The sequence below is a fragment of the Anoplopoma fimbria genome, chromosome 12 (genome assembly GCF_027596085.1).
Source record: "Anoplopoma fimbria isolate UVic2021 breed Golden Eagle Sablefish chromosome 12, Afim_UVic_2022, whole genome shotgun sequence".
In the NCBI taxonomy this organism is placed as follows: domain Eukaryota; kingdom Metazoa; phylum Chordata; class Actinopteri; order Perciformes; family Anoplopomatidae; genus Anoplopoma; species Anoplopoma fimbria.
The window spans coordinates 86481-108911 of NC_072460.1; the positions used below are offsets into that span (position 1 = coordinate 86481).

General features: G+C 39.4%; 1 protein-coding gene across 2 annotated transcripts in view; it reads right to left on the reverse strand.

The window, feature by feature from the left end:
• Positions 1 to 725: 725 nt before the first annotated feature.
• Positions 726 to 22431, reverse strand: part of acot7 (acyl-CoA thioesterase 7) — a 50761-nt gene continuing 29055 nt past the window's right edge. For both annotated transcript variants that reach the window (XM_054609549.1, XM_054609548.1), the window contains 3 exons: positions 18063 to 18179; positions 11251 to 11429; positions 726 to 1704 (listed from right to left, as the gene is read on the reverse strand). In XM_054609549.1, the coding sequence (XP_054465524.1) occupies positions 1606 to 1704; positions 11251 to 11429; positions 18063 to 18179 (395 nt within the window). In that variant the 3' untranslated portion in view covers positions 726 to 1605. The remainder of the gene's footprint in view (positions 1705 to 11250; positions 11430 to 18062; positions 18180 to 22431) is intronic.

Consider the following 22431-nt stretch of genomic DNA (forward strand, 5'->3'; position numbering starts at 1 on the left):
AAAAGCCAGCTGCTACCAGCTGTAATAGCCAAAGACAGTAATGAACAATGTTGTGAATAAAGGGAAATGAGATGTTCTCTGGACAGGGGCACTCAGGCATGCCTGCGTTGATGTTGTGCATTAGGCAGATGCTTTTCTTTGAGCTCATATTTCCTCATATAATTTGCTCACAAGTCTTGTCTTGCCATCGGAGATGGATCCGGTCTCCCTGGACCGTGTTTTCCCTCCTCTCCCTCCCTGTGCTCTCCTTTTACCATAAGATGCCTCAGCTTCACTGGGGTTAAAAATAGATGTATCCCCCTGGTGCAGCTTGAGCCTAACTTCATTTTCATGGGGGAAATAAAAAGCACACATACTGTGCTGGAGGGACTGAGGGAAAAAACAATAACCTTCAAGATCCAATGACAAATCAGTTTCTGTCTGTGTAAGAAAATAGTGCGATGGGGAACCTGTATGGCTCTCTGTTCTTCATAGAGCTCTCTCACTGGGCTTTAATCTTTGAAATTTCACTTTAGTTTTGATCTCAAATTAGTCCTTCTGGCCATCTGTTGCACAGGATGAAGCCTAAGAGTGCTTATATACCCAAATGAAAAAATGATCCTGCTTAATATTTGACCAGGAGTTTTTTTTAATGGCAGGTTAATAATAACAGCCTATTGAGTCCCAGCATGGCCATATGGATAATGATTTCTCACTGGCCGCTGCTGACCTCAAATCATCTTCCTGATCTTTCTTTGTTGTACACACATGCACAGACCCATGCCATAAGCAGAGAGAAAGATGCCCATACAGACACATTTCTTTCTATGAGTCCTCACATCTCATATGGAGACAAAGGGAGTAAGACAGTGAGAGGACCAGGGGAGACAGAGGGACAAATAGAGTGAATGAGAGGAGGAAGAAAGTGACGTTGCAAAAAAATTAAGATGGATGAGGCCATGACGGTGAGCAGGAGATGGCAAAGAGAGAACGTTAAGGCAGAGTGATGGCTGGAGTCAGAGTGTGACAGACTAGCAGAGGAGGAGGAGAGGAAGGGCAGGCGTGGGAGAGACGCTAGTTGAGTCAAAGCCCCCGAGCTCCCCTGATTTCTCCGTGAAAGACACTGTGCTGAAAAGATGGATAGCGTGTGCCCTCTCTGCCAAGGCATGCCCAAGACAATGACATCATCATCATCATCATCATCATCATCATCATCATCATCATCATCATCATCAAACTAGCAAGGACATGAGGCGAGAGCCCCGGACTCACGCTTGTATCTTTTATTCATCATTTTTCTTGCACTCAGACTATCGCTTTGCACTGACACCAAACATGAAGTCTTCATACTCAAATCTTCTTCAAATAAAATAATTTTCATACTTATACAGTCAGACTGCCACTTTGGATCATAAATAGTCTTCATACGTGAATAAAAATATCCCCAAAATAAAAGATGTACTCTTCATTTTGAATACATATACAACCATATGTGGAAACTTTGGTGCATAGCACAGGGAACAAATCATCACAGGTTTATGTTTAACAGGATTCTACAGTTTTTATTTCCTTCATACTGGATGTGTTGTGTGGGGTTGATACTGGGTTTACTGGTGAGCAGCGGCGTCACTGCTGGCGCTCCTTATCTGCCAGTCTCTTTGCTTTATTCTGGAGGTAACGTGCTTTGCCTTCCTCAAAACGTCTCTGCTCCTCCTCTCCGTCAATCTGAAGAAAAGTTTAAAAAAAAGAGACAAAACATTTATTTTCAGACACATTCATCATTTACACATATTGTGCACTGGAATGCTTCCCCTGCTGTTATTACATTGACCGTGGGCATGTAGCTCTGATCTAATTTACCATTCTGTGCAGTTGTGATTCACATTTATCTTCTTATTAAAATACAGAATGAATGATTGAAACTTCAAGAGGCTTTGCATTGGAGACATTGAAGAAGCAGAATGCATCTTGGTAAAGTTGAACGAAAGCCTAGGAGAAGATTTGCAAGACATTTACAAGACACTGAACCATTTCTGCAAAGCTGGCAGCAAGGAATAAGGATCAGGATGTCAGTCAGTCTGTCAATGAGTCCAGTTCTTTCGTCGTGAAACATAACATTATCAGCAGCACCGACTACCTACCACATTACATGAAATTCAATGAGATTATTACGTTATAGTTACCTCAATAATAATTGTTATGACTTTATGTGACTGTCAGCTTACCACCATCAGGTAAAATATCTCGTTAACCAATATTGTTACCATGATAAGGAATTCCATGAATATGGATGTAAATATTCAAAGTTTCCATCTGAAAGGAACCACCATAATCTACTTCCATAACAGGGGGTTATATGGATAATATATATATATCATTCAGTTTTAGCATACCATGTACAAAATATACTGGTATTATTTTTTATATTGATAGCATCGTCACACCCAGCGAATCTGGAAAGAGCTCCTGGGTTTATCTGAATCCCTTATTCACTTCTGTTTTTATTCTGAGCAGCACTTTCAAGCCTGTGAAGAACAAATCTTCTCTTTCTCCTTCACTTAGCTCAGTTTGGCTGCTGATTCGTGGGAGGAATAGCCTGCGCGGTTTAATTAGACTGCCTGGCAACCTCGTGACTTAAACAACAATACCACCACCAGTGACAGTGTCAACACTTACTTTTATGGTGCTACCCGCTTCCACACTCCCTCATCTGCACACTGCTCTAAGGGAGTGGGGGAGTGTGTTGTATGTGAGCACGCACACACACAGGCCTGTGCATTATTTCGCATGTAAAACTGTGAATGCCAACGTCAATGAGCTGTTCAGATGGAGGCTCTTTGCTTTGCACACACCAGGTGGTTGGCAGGTTCAAGAGCACCTGCCACTCAGCAGCACTCTGGGTGCAAAGCTGACAGATGGCACCTTAACTTTACGGAGAGAGCAGGGTGGTAACGGATATGACAAAACACCATGCCAGGGACAAGTCTAGGGGTCACAACACAAATATGATGAGAATATTAAAATAGTGACGCAACACAACAGCGGTGGGAATATCTATCTCTGTTGATCCGGTTCAGGAGCTTACAGCTGTAGTATTGGTGTGTTTGTTGTATGCTGGTTATATAACACTCAACATACTGCTCAGTTCATTTTGCTTTTGCCATTCAACTGAAAGTAAAGGATGATTCCAGTTCATTGACTTTCAAAAAAAAATTAAAAAAGAGAGAGACCAAGTTTCACCAAAGTTCCAGTACTTTCAAATATGTATTTACTTAAACAGAAGTGCTGCTCTGACAATCTCATTTTCAAAAATATGAATTTCCTCGTTCCAAATTTGTAAAGGTACACAATCAGGACCTGTGGAGTCATTTTCTTATGTGTAAAAGTTACTGGTTGTGTACAGACACGTGGACATTCATGGATATGAAATGAAATAACAAATACTCTAATACCTGTAGAGGCCTTTTTTACACACTATCACAGAGGTTCTTCCCTGTGTGTTGATAGAGGGCAGCATTTTTTACATACAAAGCAAGTGTTGCTCTCTGATCATATAAGATAAATGTGCAAACATAACAATTACAAGCAGCACATTTAAGTGATGTCTTGTTGCTGCAATTCGAAACAAGTCACAGTGAAACAGTTATATGATGCTTTTCATATGTCATCACTGCACAGAAAGCAAGCATTTTCTTTAAAGTGGTATCCAATGGTTACCTGTGGCCATGTTGGGAGGCAGACAGCTATAGCTTTTATATTATTATAATATCTTTTGAGTTGTTTGAACACCCTGTCCCTAATTAGACAGGAATTTTAAGCAACTTGTTAACATTTCCAAATGGACTGAAAGCAGAACAACAAACTGGGAGCTGGTCATTACAGTATTATAGAAATAAGACCCGACAAGGTGATTTGGTAACCTGACACCAAACAGAGGTTTATAAATCATCTACTTTAGCACAGCTACTATCCATCATTTAACACAACACACTGGTTTAAAATGATTTCATTACAAGCGCAAAAATAGTTCAGAGGGACTGCAGCCATGCAACCACATCCAAGTAAAACACCAACAGTAAGATGGTAAGACCACATTTGACCAGAAGAATCAGTGAAAAGTAACAATATTCAAATGGTTGTTGGTCTGTTAGATCTCTCTGCAGTCACAAAAGATAAACACCTCTTTGATTCATTAGCATTGGGTAAAATGATAAGAAGTAATAAAAATGTTCCAGAGACAGCTGTTAGACTATAGGTTGGTAACAGGTGAACATTTACTATAGTGTGTGTGTGTGTGTGTGTGTGTGTGTGTGTGTGTGTGTGTGTGTGTGTGTGTGTGTGTGTGTGTGTGTGTGTGTGTGTGTGTGTGTGTGTGTGTGTGTGTGTGTGTGTGTGTGTGTGTGCATACATGAAGCTTCAGGGGAAGCATTGATGCAAAGCCCAAATTCAGTGATGCAAATCGATGCATCAAGAGTGCACACACAGCCACAAAGACATGCAACCCAAAAGTAGAATATACAAACAAATGTAAACATGGTGGTAAAATGCAGGTCTGGTATATTTATCAACACTGTCTCTGTTTGGGCCTTCTATTCTCATAGTTTCTCATCCTTCAAACTCCTCATATCTCTCTTCCACTTAGACCCCTCAGGAATTAACCATTATCTAATTACACTTTTAAACCCATAGTCAGCTACAGGTTGAGATGGTTTAACGAGCATGCCAATTAAAATGAACTGCACACCTGATGATGCTAATGAAGAATGACTGTTAATAAAGATATGAGATATGGTTCCCTAAAGTTTGGGTGCAGTATGAAAGGAAACAGATGATTCTGGCAGCAGAAGATGTGATACTGACTGTTTGGGTGAAGGACAAGTTCATGTAGTCAGTTATAATTTAAACTATTAATTAGCGATTTCTCCTACACTACTTGTTTTGTGTTGTTTCTTGTGATTGGTTCAAAATGCAATTTCATAATCATAAAAAGAAACCAGTTTCCAAGACGATATTTCCAGGTGCTGTTTTTTTGCTGCCATCTGAGTTAAATGATATCAGTATTATCATACCCGGCCAAACAAAACTACAGGAAGACGCAGATGTTACACTTATTGTTTTCATTCCAAGAAACAGTCCTTCAGGTTATTAGAGGAAAACAGCAATATCCAGTCTGAAAAGAAAAAATGCTTACCAACAGACAGACTTGCACTTCATTTGATGTGACTCCACATAACATTTTATGCTGGTTTAATGGCATAATGCAAAGTAAATGTTCCTTTCTAACAATTTTTAATGCTGCTTATTTACGATGGTTTGTTCACTTGCTGTAATAGGTCTAAGTGAACCGTAACATCATAGCTGTCACATCCACAACGCCCTAATACTGGTGTTTCTACTTGTTGGTCCATGTGTCTATGTGTGCACATTATTTGTCCTGTTTTATAACTTGTGTGCTTTCCTGCTCGGCTGCACGCGTGCATGCAATGTTTATGCTCATGCGGATCACATTTGCACAACTTAATGTGACAATTCAATGCTAGGCTCAAAATGTCCTTTTGGTGTCCCTGTGTAATTGGTATTCCCACAGTGGCTCCAGTCTAATAACTATGATTATGCAGGATCATCACCTTCTGCGGGTGCCCCTCTGATGCAGATTGTTTTATTATGCCTTTAACTTAAACGTCTCCAATCGCATTGTTTTTTACACTTCAGGCAACAATAAAATTCATGTGCGATTACTGAGCATGTATTATACAATAACTTTGCAATCAATGTGACTGTATGTGTAACAGTTCATACATGGCAAGAATGATGGCCCACATTTCGTAAAATACAATTGCTACTTTTTGAACATGTTCAACATCTTAGTATAGCATGTTAACATGCAAACATTCGCTACAGCAGTGGTGGATGCCTGTGTCTTATTTCATGTCAATCTATCAAATAGTAATAAAATTATAAGAATTGTTACAATACCAACACAAAAAAATCAATGAATCAATAATTATCTGCAATAAATCATCCTGGAACACATGAAACTATTCATTTGAATGTTGCCGACCAGTGACCAAGACAAAGTCAGACATCAGACCTTTGGCCGATCGGGTCGAACGGTCAATAAAAACAGCTGTTTCACCTGGCATGCTGGACGTCCATTAGGTGGACAGTTGAACGGACTGTGACAAATTGTGCAAACTTGGAACAGGGACAAGGCTTGTTAACGGAACAGAACGGACAATGCCAGCAAAATGCCAGAGGGGTTCCTTTGTGTTGGCACAGGCTGTTATTAGAGTGGGCATGGGGCATCGGTGGCACTGCCGAATGCCAGAGTCTCAAAAGAAGCACAACGCTGTAAGGAACTCGTTCTACTAAATTAACAGCCTAGATCTTAACCTACACATGAGTCTAAATACTATATGTTCATGTGTGACAGAAATAGAGATACACTGATACTCAAAGGATGGCATTTTAGACAATGCTGAAAGGTGTTTCATTAGTAGACATAAAACAAATAGTTTCAAATACTCCACATTGGCTTTTTCCTGAATGCTGAGAGGACCTCTATCCGTGGATCCGTCTGTTCAGTCATGATAAATATTTGATGCTATCAGTTTCTTTTCTGTCTGTCGTTCAGCCTGGAAAAACAATCATCCCAAATTCTTCAATAATCTGACCTTCATCACTGTTTTGAGCAACAGCAGTGTTTTATAAGTAGTAATGTGATGTTTTCAACTATAATGGCTAGTTTTCATTGTTATCTGTGTATTAGTGTATTCTGGGTTTGTTTTTCTCTGACAACATATTTCACCTCAATGAAAGGCAGTAAAATGGAAGCACAATAAGCTCAAGGTTTAGCTCTCATTAGCGTCTGAGCTTTAACTGCAATACCAGGCAACTACTTGAGTAAAATAAACCAAGAAATTCAATGAACTATATGACCTAGTTTAGAAGGATTCATGTCCAAAGTTGATTTTCAGAACTGATGGACCCAAATCACAACCTTGAATTCAACAATGTACACAGTGATTTTGTATGCTTTGTGAAATGTTTGGCACTAATTTAAAGGGAAATTATTCCTTTGCAGGGCTTAAACACAATATGCAGGAATTCAGAAGTACTCCTCCTTATATTGAACTTTGTGTTATATATTTAATTAAAAGTAACACTTTCCTGATCATTATAGAACATATAGGAAATAAAAAAAATGACCCAGAGCTGGATGAGATTGAAAATACCAAAAAAGGATATGAGGTATAATCAAAAATGCTTAACATTCATGAATTACCATCCTTTACAGATTCATGGACTGAGGCACAATGAGAACAAGCGTTGATATGTTCCCTGTGTCGAGCCTTGGATTACCACAGAGACAGAAATATAGAGCACAAGTTTAGCCGTTAACCCGTTGCTGATTGTCTTGAATGGGAGGCATCTAAAAATAAATGTGCATCGCTCCATGTGGACTACAGGAGGTTGCCATGACAACCAGGCTTGTTTTTGTGTCACGGGAGGCCAGCTGAGTCTTTGCCAGGGAGGAGGGAGAGAGATGGAGAAGGAGGGAGAGATGTAGAAAAGAGGGTGAGGAGGGATGGAAGGAAAGAGAAAGGGGGTAGGAAGGATGAATAAAGGCAGAAGAAGTGAGAGATGAAGGAATAAGAGAAGATGGGAGGAAGGAGAGATATTATGAACCACTGAAGAAGAAAGAAGAGGTATGAAAAGAAAGCAAGAAGTACGAATCAAACCATCTGTATGTTAACTGATAATTCATTCACTTATTAGCTGTATATATTTTTTCAACCTAAATGCTAAATGTGCACCCAGTTTTCATTCATATTGTAACACACATCCACACTCGGTACCACCACAAAGCCTTCCACCAACAGCTGGTATTCAGAATGCACTGGCCACTGGCCGAGGATTCAAAGTGCTGACCTTCTGGTAAAAAGCCATTTTTTCTAACCTCGAGGCGACTGTTACCCCATTAAAAATCATCAGAAACACAACAAAGACATACGCTGGTCAAAGGGGCTTCCAGGCATTTTTTGATTATTTCTCTGCTGGCCCAGCGTGCACATACATTATTTCAGTACTTTTCAAGGGTACTGCTGCAGAGCGGCGAGGCATCCCCCTGACATCCTCCCTTCTGCTCATGGTTTCCTCTTTCCCCACTTCAGCATTACCCACAGTGTGCTACGTTGGTGATAACCCATCCCCCCCCTGCTGAGCTAAAACAGGAAAATCTAAAAATAGTAAACACAGCGGGCTCACTGAATAGAAAGCTAGGTTGGGAGAATGGGGGGGGGGAATCACCTGCAGTCAAAAATAGCAGACGCTGTTCTTTCAATCGGGCTATTTATAGAACACATTCAATTTCATTAGCGAAGGTTTAACATGGATGTGTTTTTATGTTACAGTTGAACAGGATTAGGTGAAAGAAAGATAAGATATTCAGTGACAATATGAATACTTTAAAGAGGAGGAGAAGGAAACTCAACCTGTGTCCTGATGCACATGTCGAAAACCCTCCTCACTAGAATCATACTTGGGCAAAAAATAAGCACCTGGAACAAATAGTAGAAAAACAAACAGTGGTTTCTTTTTTATAATAGGTTGCAAAGATTTTCAGTTCAACCAGATGGAGATGATGTAAGGTAGTCGGATGGGATTTCTTGGAAGATGGGGCAACACAGAGAGCACGGAGGGCAGATTTATTTTTAGAAAATCATACAAGATAACTTGGAGTGATATTTAAAGGTGCAAGATCCGAGATCGGGGGAATTTCGATGCAGCTCTCAAAATGGCGACGACGAGCTGACTGCTTAGAATAACACATGCTAGTTCTCTGGGGTAAATTCAAATAGTAGGACAGGGAGGCCAAATGTTTGTCCGCTTTGTTCACCTCAGCATTATCTGGCTTTCTAGGCACTAATTAAAGTCATCATTGCATTTCCAGTCCTCACAGTCCCATCTCCAGGTGTTAATTGGATTGATGTGTTAAACCTTATTTCCTGGATGTGATTATACACCAAGGAACTGACATCTGAGAATAGGTTTACCTTCATCAATAGAGTTTGGATGAGCACTCCCTTGTTTTGAGTCTTGTTCCATATTGGAGCTCTCAGTAAATAGTGATGAAGCCAGAAATAGCCCTGACTGAGCCATGTCCTCCTTCTCTCGCTCATATGAATAAACACACATGTAATTAGTGCTCAGTGATCTGTTCAAGCATGTGCAACTCCACACGCAGACAAACCTACATGCACTAGAACATTATTGTCTCTAACATAGTGCATCTCTGTCCATAAATGTCTCTATTCCTGCTCTTGTTTATCTGACATGCTACATCAGAGCATGCTACATCAGAGCCCTCCATTTAGATTTCCATTTATAGTGTTGAGGATGAATTATTAAAATCACCAGAAGAAATCATTTTTTTAGCCTCTCTTTTCATAAAATTGAGGTGAACAGAGAAATTACAATGACTCTAATCATCGCCTTTAAAACAAAAGCTCATGCAAGATGGAAAAGCAGGTAATGAATGCGTGGAAGGAGGCAGACAATGGAGAAATCCAAACGCATGTTTTTGTGAAATGGAAATGGGGAGACTGACGGGCGCTTTTGAAAAGACCGACCAGCGGTGACGCACATTAGATGCACATTTCAGTCTGGCAGGGGCAGCAGGAGAGGAGTCTGTTTTCAAATAGATGTGTCATGGTGTTGAAGGCTGATGCTGCGCCTTCATGAGTGTGTTAATGTTTCTGGTAAGAGGGGTCGATGCAGCAGTTGGCGGCATGACAACCAACCTTTAACAATCCATCCACAGTTCATTCTCATCCTTAAGGCCGAGCTTGGCTTTCTTCCTGCACAACATTCTGCTATAAACCACTATTCTGTTAAGAGCTTAGGTTGAGAGTATACATCCTTTATTAAATATGTTCTACATGCTTTGGTTCATCATTCCGGTTAAAATAGGAGGATAGAGGGAGGCTTACCCAGAAAACAGCGTTGTGCTTGATGGCTATTACTTAAATTACTGCTGCTTGGTCTTCACTTTGAATGCATTTCCCTGGCTTACTCAGTACTCCGCATAAACTTAAAAGTTGAATGATTAGCCAAAGTGCAAACTCTCTGAATTTTGTACAAGTGTGCACTTGAGGGAATAATGACCTACTGTTGGTCTGACAAATTTCTCTGGAGCTGCCCACTCAGACCATGCTATACTAAAGATTTTACCGAGTTGCTGGTGTACAATGTATCATGTTAAAAAAAGATATAGAAATACTTGTTTCATTTAGTTTGACAATGTTAGAAAGGCAATGTTGCCTTACAATTCAAATAATGACACAGTTAATGAAACACTGGAATTGGCCGATACTTAAAGCGCAGGTATCAGTACCTGAAAAAGTTCGATTGGTGCGTTCCTAGCTGATACCATTGTCAGGGCCGGTGCTTGACTACAAATCAAAACAAAGTAAATGCTATCATTACCAAATTTATCAAGAAACTGGTTCATACCATATTGTGAAACAACCACCATTCAAACAAACAAGAAATGTCCAAAGACATTAAACAGAAACTGATCTTTTTCAGTCACAAAATAAAGATTAATGTTAATTAATTTAATGTTACAACAAATTGCAATCCACTGATTCCTTTATTTAGTGCTTTGAATGCCATTTGAATGGCCCCTCTGTTGTTTAAATCCCACTCACTGACAAGCTTAGTTCATCTCGCAGAATAGTTGGACGAGATTTAAAGGGATCATCAAAGAGACAATCAGGGTGTGCGAATAATTGAAATGTTAAACAGATGGCCTGCGCATACAGTGTTTGCATTCAAACAGGGTTTGGATCAACGCGTACTGCCGAGCCATAACAAACAGCAGGCGTCTGTCCTGTCTGCAGGTAAACATGCCCACTTTACATCCTGACAATAAGTGCTGAGTCAGCTGGACATAGATGTCCAGGGAGGCTGTAAAGATATTAGCATTCAGCCCTCAGTGTTTAAGGCTAATGTGCTGAATCAGCAAAGAATGGAATGCACTGAAAAGACACTGAGGTGCATAACTGCCAAATTAAGGACAGTGTCTCTCATGCTGGGAGCTTTCCAAGTCACAGCAGTCACTGACTAGCAGGGCAAAAGTAGAGAAACAGAAGGGTGAATTACTGAATAAGAAAAAGACATTAAAATGTGACGTAATAAGGAATACTAAATTTAGGGACTAAGAAACCAAGGTTTTAAATAAAAGCTCAAAGACTGAAAGGTACCAACCTTAAGAGGAGGGACAGGCAGAGGTTTGTTGTCCTTGTCCAGGGAGATGAAGGTGAGGAAGGCAGAGACGGCGCGAAATTTATCTGCCTCCACCAGCGAGGAAACATCGACCAACACTTCAATTTCCATAGACTTGTTACTGACGAATGTGAGCCTCCCCGTGACCGTCACCACACAGCCTAAGGTAGATGAAGAAAAAGAGGAGAAAAATATATTTGACATGTATAAGTCTGATATATGTAGGCTCATGTTTGACGTTCATGCAGTATACTGTTTTAATGTTTTGAAGTAATCACGTTTGATTCAAGCTACTCTGTCCTTTAGCCATCTTGAGAGAATGAATATTGTTATTGTTATTTCAAATTTTACAAGTGCGAGGAAATAAAAATTAAGTTTAAATTCACCTGAAAACTTTGAGTGACGACAATAATATTGACTTATAACCTTAATGTATAGCTATCAACTCATATATTGATATAGTCCGCCGAGGAAAATGCTGGATCTGCTCTTGCAATCTACTTCACAATGTTGCATCATGAACTTATTTAAGTCTGTTCCACCCATGGAGTGAGCAGAGTGAAGCAGGGCATTGATCTCTGGCTGGAAGGATTTAACAACTACAGCCAATCAGTCTCTCCTACTGCAAGCTTTTTAGATGAATACAAAGTAGGACCTTTAAGAATAACGCTTGTTTTTATGCTTAAAGTAACAAAGAGAAGTAAGAAAACATGTAAAAAAAAAAAAAAAATAGCATTTGCTACCTTTTCTTTTAATTTCATCCTGAGCTCCATCTAATCCATCTACTGCGTTTGACTCATCAAAAAGAAGTGCTCTTCTCCTTTTTGTCACAGTAGGGACGTGTAAAAAAAAGTCAACTAACAGTACTGTTTCTGTATTCTATTTCATGTGCCTGTAATGTATTATTACTGCTGTTGCCATAGAGATGAGGAAGGAAGGTGTTATCCCTGCAGTCTGAGACAGATCTGGAGTCTATGACTGAGATCTTATAAAACCGTCAAACATATTTACATGTCTATATGGAAAATGAAAAAAGTCTTATATTCAAGAATAAACTGCAAACTAATTCTAAGAAAATTTAGTTTTAAAATTTCAGTGGAGTTCTTAAAAACGTGCAGGAGACTCTGAGATTAAAGGCTGTCCTCGTCATAAAGAAAAGACAACACTGACTGTTTGTTCAAAGTTTACAGCTCATGCTGTTCATGCAAATAATGGCTGCACTCTGTCAGTGGCGATGCAGAGATGCTGCCTCACAACAGAGGATGGTAGTTGGTTGAACAAATTGTGTGACTTTGACACCAGAGATCACAGTTCGCTTCCAGTCTCCTGCAATCAAGTGATTTTTTCTCCTAACCATTACACCAATGCTAGTTTAACCTCAACCATGACCACGATCCTTCTTGAACCTCATCAAATAGTTTTATGTGGTTTTACTTAACTCGACCTAACCATAAATACAGCAGATCAGAAAATGCTCTTCAATTAATTTAGTAATATATGGTTTGTTTTAAGGCACGGATAAACATCCTGCTTTGTCGCTGAAGTAGGACTTTGAGGAAGTTTGAGTACATTTTAAGAGATGTGGGAGAGTTTACAAGTCATATGCCAATGTAATTAATGTGGTTAAGATAATCTCAGTGGGTGGAGCCTGCGGGAGGAAATGTGGAGAAAAAAGTGTACAAAAGTGGTGTAAGTACTGAACATTCTCAGTCATATTTACATATAGTTCACTGAAGTGTGAGGTGGGAATCACTTTAGCAAATGTTACACAAACTGTTACTAAATCTGTGTTGTTGCTTTTGGCTACTGCTCTTAGAAACATTTTTAACAGACTTCATTTGGCAACTTATCAAAATCGAAGTGTGTGAATACTTCTGGCCATTCTCTTCCAGTGTCATTCAGGTAAACTATCCGTGGCACAGATGTTATAGGCTCAATAAAGCGTGCTCTGCTCAATGACATCACACAAAAAAAGATCCTTGATGAGACTGGGAGTTTTTTTTTAAAGACCTTCATGATTAATATTTGATTGCGTAGAGCGTAGATCTTGGACATTTGCAGCGTTGTAGGTCAGCCAACCTGAAAAACTGGCACACTCTCATCTCGGAGGAGCTGTTTGATAAAGCTAATCTGCTGTGAGGAGAGTCCATGCCAGAGCCTCATGTCGTGTGCACTATGCTGGGGTTGTAATGCCTTTGAGCCATACATTTGCTATTTTAGCTACAGTTTGCGTGAGTACGTTTTTTCGATTACTCGTTCTATCCCAAGTGGACCAAAGTGAATTTATTTCTCAGGCTGTGAAAACAAAGAAACTACTCAGATGGTATTTTGTTTGTTGTTCTACATTCTTTCTATCCACAAACAGCTTTAAAAATTGCCTGTTTGCATAAGCAAATGACCAGAGAAGACTACCAAAAAAGGGAACAAGGCAATGAAGGTGAAATAGCAGCCTTCAGTCCTGGCAACTTCTCCCGAAACACATTAGGGCGCAAAATTGTTTCTTTTGTCGCTGGGAGTCAAAGAAAGTGTCTCATATTCAGACACACACTGTGCTCTACTTTTATTCCGAAGCAAGGAACTACCTGATTTAAAGTCTACTGTTGTTATATTTGAGCTATCTGTAATGGAAATGTCAGATCTCATGCTGGATCAATGACATCAAATCTGAAATGAACAAGAACATAATTGTGAGTTTTCATTACGCATCACTGTTCCCTTTATTTATTTCTCTCTCACCTTTAGAAGTCCCTTCTCTCTCCCCAAACTATGTCCTTTCAGTTTATGCCTTTCTTCTCTTTTTTTGTACCTCTGGGCATTTTGCTGTAGTGGATAATGGAGAAGAGCACTGACTGAACACTCCTGTGGTACATCAATGGCCAGAACCTCGCTGACTTATATTCTCAGTGAAGAATAAAATACATTATTGTTCAGTGCAACATCGCAGTTGCTTTACTTTGTGGTGCAGGGGGAAAAAATGAAACACTTCTCTGTGTAGTAGCAGAACATTAAAAGACACTAATGACAAAGTGACTCACAAACTGTTACATGACTGCAGCCATTTTGTAATGTTAAGAAGACTCAAGACTCATGTGGCAGCTCCACTCAGGCTGGAGTTTGACCCCAAGGTTAACTATTCTCACGTCTTTGTGAAGGAAAATCATTCCACTCAACATACATCACATTTCAGTGAGGCATTGGGATGTTTCGTCAAGCATTTCATCGCAAAACATGCAAATGAAGAGTGTCACAGACAAGACTATCGTAAATATGCAAACAAAAAAGAAGCAACATAGGAAAACCGTCACAGTAAATCAGTTGACAAATGGGGTTATGGAACAGATAGGAAGAAACATTAGGAAATAACAAAAAACATGAGCAAATTACCATAATTCTTGTACAATTTAAATGAATTGGTTTAATTGCATATATATATAATAAAAATGCAATAACTTATCTTAATTATCCATGATAATTCGTTTGCTTTTTCAGTTCAGATTTTCCTGAATAAATAACATTTGAAATTGATCCTGCTTTTGCATTGATAATGCATGAAACCAGACGTTGCTTTAAACCGTGGTGCCATCTTCCTCTGCATTTCACTATATCAAGTTCATCTATATCTTGTGTTGCTTTGTGACACATCAAAAAAGATAAGATGGGATCGTGGTGGCTAGTTAAGGGTTAGGGTTAGGGACCTTTACAGTGCCATAGGTCAGAATACATGTCATTCTACAAGCTTTCTGATTTGGCTACTGTTTCCATGTCACATGAAGCTCATTAGAATTAACACAACTTGAGAACCACCTTTGCAAAGGTGCATTGTATTTTTCTCGCAAACAGACTGGGTTTTTCAGACGGCGTAAAAAAAACGACGCTACAACGGAGCGTTTCAGACAGAGGGTGAATACAGGTCAATTCAGAAGAAATATGCATTTAAATGAAGTGTTTTTTAAAGCATGGGTGTTTACAGTAAAGCATGTTAACATGTTCCAATAAAAACACAAAATACAAGCATGAACCTAAAATGAAAATAACGCTCCCTTAAAATCTAGCATCTTTATTGATCCCTCCTTTTTTAAATGTAGACATTTGAAGTTGCTTTGTTAATTCTCAAACTCTGCTTTATTTTTTCTGAAATTTAAATTCAGGTCTTGTGTGTTTTGTCTCTCTGATGATAACTGTTCGCATCGTGAACAAATCCTGCTCTAAAGTGATATTTCTGCTGCTGGACCCCACTAGACTAAATCTGAGCAATTAGTTAAGTGGACTGTTCAGGCTAGACACAGCGGGACCTCCAAAAACTTCAAACCAATCATCTGAACATCCTCCACATGAGCCGTGTGCAGACACAGACCTTGGTCTGTTTAATGTTCTGGGGCTAAACGTCCAACCTCGCTTCATTAAATGCTCATTTTGTCTGTGTCTGCATGTGTGTGGTCCTCTAGTCTCACACAGGTTTGTGGCACCTAAGCCATGATGGTCTCTTGTTTTATACAACAAAGTACTTTTTTTTTCTCCCATAAACAGATGTAAAGCACTTTAAAATGTATGAATTGTGCTTTACAAATACATTTGCTTTTGCCCTTAAGTGATGTTTTACCTGGTCTACTTGCAACCAGCTAGCTTTTACATTAAATTGAGAAAAGGTCTTAATTACCATGTTTTGGGCTTTTCGCGAGTTTGGCATCCACAGCTGGTCTTACCATGTCCGCATCTTGTATTGGCAAACCCAAACCAGAACATATACCCTGAACTTTGTTGTCCAATACTTATTCTATAGTTTCAAACATTTAAATGGTAGAGGTGCCCTCCCTTTGAGGAAATCCTGCCTAAAAGGCTCAGTTCAGGACCCAGTGATTAATCTTAGACTTAACAGATAACAGTTAGACTGCTGCTGTCAGTGGACAATGATTTCAACTTCTTTAATTGATTTCATCATGTGCGATTGTTAAACCTTGGTGCCAAATGATGAATTTGGTCCTTCTGCTCTTTAATTGTGAGGGACTAAAACACAACAAAGCCTGATGTAAACCACTTGGATCCTTTAAAGTGTTTGACTTCAACCTCAACTGCAGCTGTGCTGGAAATATCTAAAAGCAATATCATAATATCTACATTTAGCTCGATGTAGTAAATAATGGAAAAGAAAAACTATTTTCTTAATAAAAAGGAAAAAGTAGAGGTAGAGCCCACAATGCCAGTAGCTGTTTTGGGTGTTTGTTTGTTTTTTTGTTTTGATCCTTGACCATTCTTTTCCTAAGCACACCACTTGAGATTTTTCTCTGACCACCTCCAGCAAAATGGGAAATCTACTGGTGACATAACACCTAAGTCACTGTGGACGCCAGGGGAAATCATGTCAGCACCACCTAAACTCAGCGGACAGACGGTGGCAGCAACTGGAGCGACTAGAAGCAGCTGAAGGATGTGGACATGGATCTGAACCAATCCGTACTGTTCAGTTTTCTGCTCCTGGAAGGTGTGTTTTAAATGTTTTAAACGTCCCCTCTCTCAAATCCTTTTCAGCCACTCACTCTTTACTCAGGCCTCCTTGAAAAAAACGCTTTTGGATTGAGTGAATTATCCTGCCTGAACAAAGGCACATGTATTTTAAAGTACATGAACTGTAAATGCTGTAGACTTACAGCTGAGCTGGCACACTTAAAAAGCTTTGAAGTATGTAACATTTAATTTCCACTTCACAATTCAACAACGGGGAGAGATGTAGCTTGTCCATTGTTAACTTCATATCCTGGGATAATCCTAACATCAGAATTTTAGCCCTGGATGTCTGGATCACATCATCTCCAACACATGAGTAGATAAAACAGGCACTGAACTGAGAACAACTGAAGTCCATAAACCACCTTGAGAGGCTGCTGTCACTTCACATTCTTAATGTCAAAATGCTGTTTACCCTTTGAAATTTTCTCTCAATAATATTGTTTGATAATTATTATTTCAAAAGCATTTCAATCTGACTACTTAAGTCATATTCATCAGGAGTCAAAAACTTGTTTTTGTTCTTTCATGTATAAGAGCTGGTGATGCTCAGGTTCACCTTTATTGGAGAGTTTACTGTGATGTTATTTGTTCTGATCTAATTTGTCTGTGGGTGTGTATCCCGAGGAGAGTCTGTTTGTTCTTTCTTGAGTTTATGTACTTCATCTTTGCTCCTAAATGCCCTGAAAAGCTCTTTGGATTAACCGTGTTGTCCAAACTCGGTTGCAAATAAAACCTTCAACCTAGCATTCAACGTTTAGACTGGAAAAGCCCTATAAAAGACAATGTTTCTCCCATTAAGATGTCAAAGGCTAAGTGGATAATGCTGTCAAAATCCTAGAATTAACTTTAAATGAGAGGCTTAGAATTTGTCCATATAGAGGGCGAGAGGCGTTGAAAGTGAAGTATCAGTGATATCTTACTACAACAGTGAGGGAACAGCTCAGAGCCAAAGCCTGGTAATGGAAAATGTTAAATCATAACAATGGTATGTTTTCCCAGATGCAGCGGCGGGCCTACAAAACTAAACGGGTCTTGATTAGCGACAGTGTGACAGCTGTTGATGTTGGCCAGCCCAATTTAAAACAGCACTGTCTGAGGCTGAATTTATAGACTGCTGAGTTTTTCCACATCATCATGTATTCTTTTTTTAATGGCCAAAGGGCAAAAGTTATAGAAAAGCAGCATCATAAAAAAAGTACATCTTTTGGAGGTATATATCCATCAACCTGTGGATATTTTATGTATCAGCGACTATCAAGCTCTGAGTGTATCCTCCATGTCATCCTCACCTTTGTTGATCTTGCGATGGAAGTTGATGGCATCCACAGAGGCAGTGACAATGTTGGTGTTGCAGTGCCGTGCTGCCACAATGCCGGCGACCTCATCCATCAGCTTCATGGTCACACCTGTTCAAGACACACAAACACAGTTTGAAGTTTGTAAGATATTCAAGATCCATAGCGGGGGATTCAAATATATTTTCTACGTGTTCTGAATAGTATTTTGTCTTTGCTCTCCTTCCGTTGTAAAAAAAACAGACACATTTTTGTAACTATAACGTTTGTCCTGTACATTAACAGCATAATATCACAAAATAGCGTCCACTATTTTGATTTATGTATTTGTTAGATTCACTAATAACTGCAAAAATAGATTGGAGATAAGTACTGCTGACTCAACCCAAGGAAACGTTTCAATATAATCTTCTCTCCCCTTGTCTCAAAAGCCTTAACCTATAGTGAGTACATCATGACAACTGAGCAAACACATCCGATACAGGAAAATAGATGACAATTTGCTTTTAGCTAATCTAATTCAATAACTGTATCACGTTATCGCAGTCAAAAGCTCCAGAAGAAGCCAATAAGGGGCATTTGAGTTGAGATTTTTTTGTCAACTGCTGTTTCAAGGTCCAGAATAAACCAACACTGACTTTAAGCTATGATTGTGCACTTGTACAACTTCCAAAATCCAAACAGCAACTCATCACCTGTGAAACACCCCACGCTCTCTCTTTAAGCCAAACAAGCCTTTTAGGGTAATTGAGTTGGAGGGACTCTGTTTGAGACACTAATTCACTGCGATGAGATTGTTTGATGCAATAGCTAATGAGTTTCTTGTTGGAAAACGCTTAATGATAAATGAGTATCCTCCAACATTAAGTTCTCATCCAGGCTCATCAGTCCACTGTAGTAAACATGAATATAAATATTCAGCATAGTCCAGTTATTTATTTCTCCATGGAGACGGTCTTCACCAGAACATCGACAGCATCAGTAATTTGTCCTTAAGTTTAAATGACCTTTGTTAACATTTCCCCTAAAAGCAAACTAAAGTCTAAGGAGGCAGTCAGTGTGTTGAGCATACAAAGTATGTGACTTTGAAACAAGAGGCAGATGCTGGTCTCCTTTAGAGGAATAGTTTGACATTTTGAGTAATATGCTTATTTGATTTCTTGTCAAGAGTTAGATGCATAGATTGATAACATTCTTTATAAATAAAAAGCTAATTAAATCCATGCTCCACTTTATAACCACGGTGGTTATGTCAAGCAAGGGACTAATATGCCTCTTTGGAAATCAATACAGGTACTTAATTGCAGGTGTAATGCTAAGGACCCAAGGAAGCACAGTTTCAAATGTGAAGTTGTTTGTATGATCAGTTCTAGAAAAAAGCAACAGCATAGACCGAAAGTCAGTATAAATTATTTCTCACTTCAACAGTGAAGGAACAGCTCAGAGAAGTTCATTACATTAGAGTCATGTAGCAGACGCTTTTCTCCAAAGCGACTTACAGTCAGTAGTATGTTACATATCATTCACCCATTCACACACTGATGACAGGCTACCATCAAGGTGCCACCATCAGACTCTAACTAACATTCATCATCCAGTCCACACCGATGGCCTTCAGGAGCAACTTGGGGTTAAGTGTCTTGCCCAAGGACACATCGACTGCCGAAGCCGGGTATCGAACCACCGATCCTCTGATTGGAGAACTACCTTGCTCTCCACTACGCCACAGCCGCCCAAAGAAAGTTTAGTTCATTAATAATAACTTTATTTATATAGCACCTTTTAAAAACAAGGTTTACAAAGTGCTTCGACAGACAAGCCAGCAAAACAGTGCAATAGAAGAAACATTAGAACAATCATTAGGATAAAACTGAACAAAGAAACAAAATGAAATAAGTGACAATCAAATAAACGAACAAAATAAATAAAAATAAAAAAATCAAGTGAAATAGGTAAAATATAGTAAATGAATATAAGATGAAATACTAAGACCAAATAATGCGAAAGCACGGTCGCCTTTGGTTTCAGTCTTGACTTTGGAACAGCCAGAAGGGCCCCACCTGAGGATCTAAGGCTGCGAGCTGGCTCATACGGGGTCAACATTTCTCCTATGTATGTCGGGGCCAGACCCAGACGTGCTTTAAAAGTGATCAGCAAAATCTTAAAATCAATTCTAAAACGAACAGGGAGCCAGTGAAGAGAAGCCAGGATCGGGGTGATGTGATGTCGTCTGTTACAACCAGTAAGAAGCCTCGCTGCGGAGTTCTGAACCAGTTGGAGGCCAGAGAGGAGGGAGTTACAGTAGTCCAGTCTTGAAAAGACAAATGCATGTATGATTTTTTCCAGGTCTGGGGGAGTGAGGATAGGTTTTATTTTGGAGATGGTTCTGATTTGGAGGAAACAGGACTGGACTACTTTTGTGATGTGGGGTCTGAAAGTGAAGTCGGAGTCAAATAGAACTCCTAAGTTCCTTGCAGTGGATTTTATATTTAAAGACAGAGGACCAAGGGCATTTACAATTAATGGACAAGAAGCAACAATTAGAGACAAAAAACATCATGAAAATTCCTTCAGCCTATTACCAACACTGCAGGACATGTTTTGGAGAGGAACATATCCTTCAACCTGTGGATATATGATGTGACTGTAAGTGTCACAGAGTTTAAATATGTAAAGCCTCAACTTGACTGAAAGTATTTGGAACACGATGAGGATGAAGACGGACAACAAAGAACTGGATTATGCTGCGTGAGAAAGAGGATCTAAGCCTCAACACACGCCTTCATCTGAAGAAGACATGCTGATTGTTAAAATGGTCGTCCCTGCATGTTATTAAAAGCTTTATTTGTGACCTCATGGTTGTTTGATTGTTTATACTCTGCCATGAGGACTTATCACAATTTGAATCCACTGTGAGTCAAATGAATCCAAGCTCTGTCTGAGAGATTAAACAACAAACTGTCTTTTGAATCAACAGGAAGTGAGTTTTTGATAATAAAAAGATACATTTTGGATGAAATCACATTTAATATGTGAGAAAATATCAAATAATCCACCATCAAAATGTTTACGGAGCACTTTGCCAATTAGTCTACTTCAAGCACGCAAATGATTTGAAGAGGAATGACACACTTTGGGCAGGAAATCCAAGTTGCAGATTACAGTGAGGCTTGAAAGCCATTATTTCCCTGAAGGGGCAGAGCTCATGAAGTAGACAGAGAGGAATACACAAAACTACATCTGCATTTGTCAGTCAGACTACGGCCGTGACAGCTTGTGTCATGTGTGAAGGGAACAGTTTTTTGTGGGTTTCTTGTACGGAGTGGGTGGGTCGGAGATGAGAAAAGCCAGAAGGAGGGTGGCATCTGTTTCTCATGTCGGAGTAAGAATGTGTTTGTGCTCATGAACGTATGCTCATTTAAAGATATTCAGACCGTTCACTAGACACCCCAGTTGCCCCAGTCGTTCCCTCTGAGTTACTTTTTGTATCTCTCAGGCTACAGAGAATCAATAAGTCTGCGTGTTGATGGCTGGTTTGGCTCCCGAATGCTGCTACCATCTGCACTGTGTGGCTCTATTTATGACAGCCAAATGTGTGGGAGTACAAACAGAATGTGCTGCTTGCTCCCAAATGCAGCATTCAGTGTAAAAGTGGGCCTGCTGACTTGATGAAGAATTCAACATGCCATTACTTTGACATCCTCTTTTTCTCAAATTACCAGACCATCACTTTTCCTTTTTTTTTTTTTACTGATAACACTGAGATGTACAAAGGTTTAAAATAGAAAGTCAACTTATTTTTTATTTTTTCTTTGTCAAGGGTAAAAGAAAAGTCACTTATATTTCCAACACTATTTCAAAATAGAAAAAGTCTTAATGCTAGAGGAATTGAATCAAGCTCTGACATTGATGTGTGATTGTGTGGTTAAACCTCATGTTTAACTCAAAATAAAACCCTGTTGAATGGGGAGGTATAACCATTTAAATCCCTCTCTGATAAGGGCTCATGATGTGGCCACAGTTCTGAAAGGTGACAACAGCATGTCAGGCTTAAAGTGTGTTTGGACAAGGAACTTCATCTCTGCCTTCCATAAGCCTGTTGTGAAGCATTTTCCAAAACCCATCATGATTTTTTTTTATCCATCTCCGCTACGTTGTGAAAATGATTGAAAAAATGTTTTTCTCCAGGGTACAAGGTGAAGCTGGCTGCTTCTATTCAGAGCAGGAGGGGTTGTGTCTGAACATGAACACTGAGTGGAAGTGGATCATGAACTGACAAGATGATGAAATTGAATGTAAACGTTGGATTACGCAAAAGTGAATAAAAACATTTCAAGGCACTGTTGATGATTTTAAAGCTTGA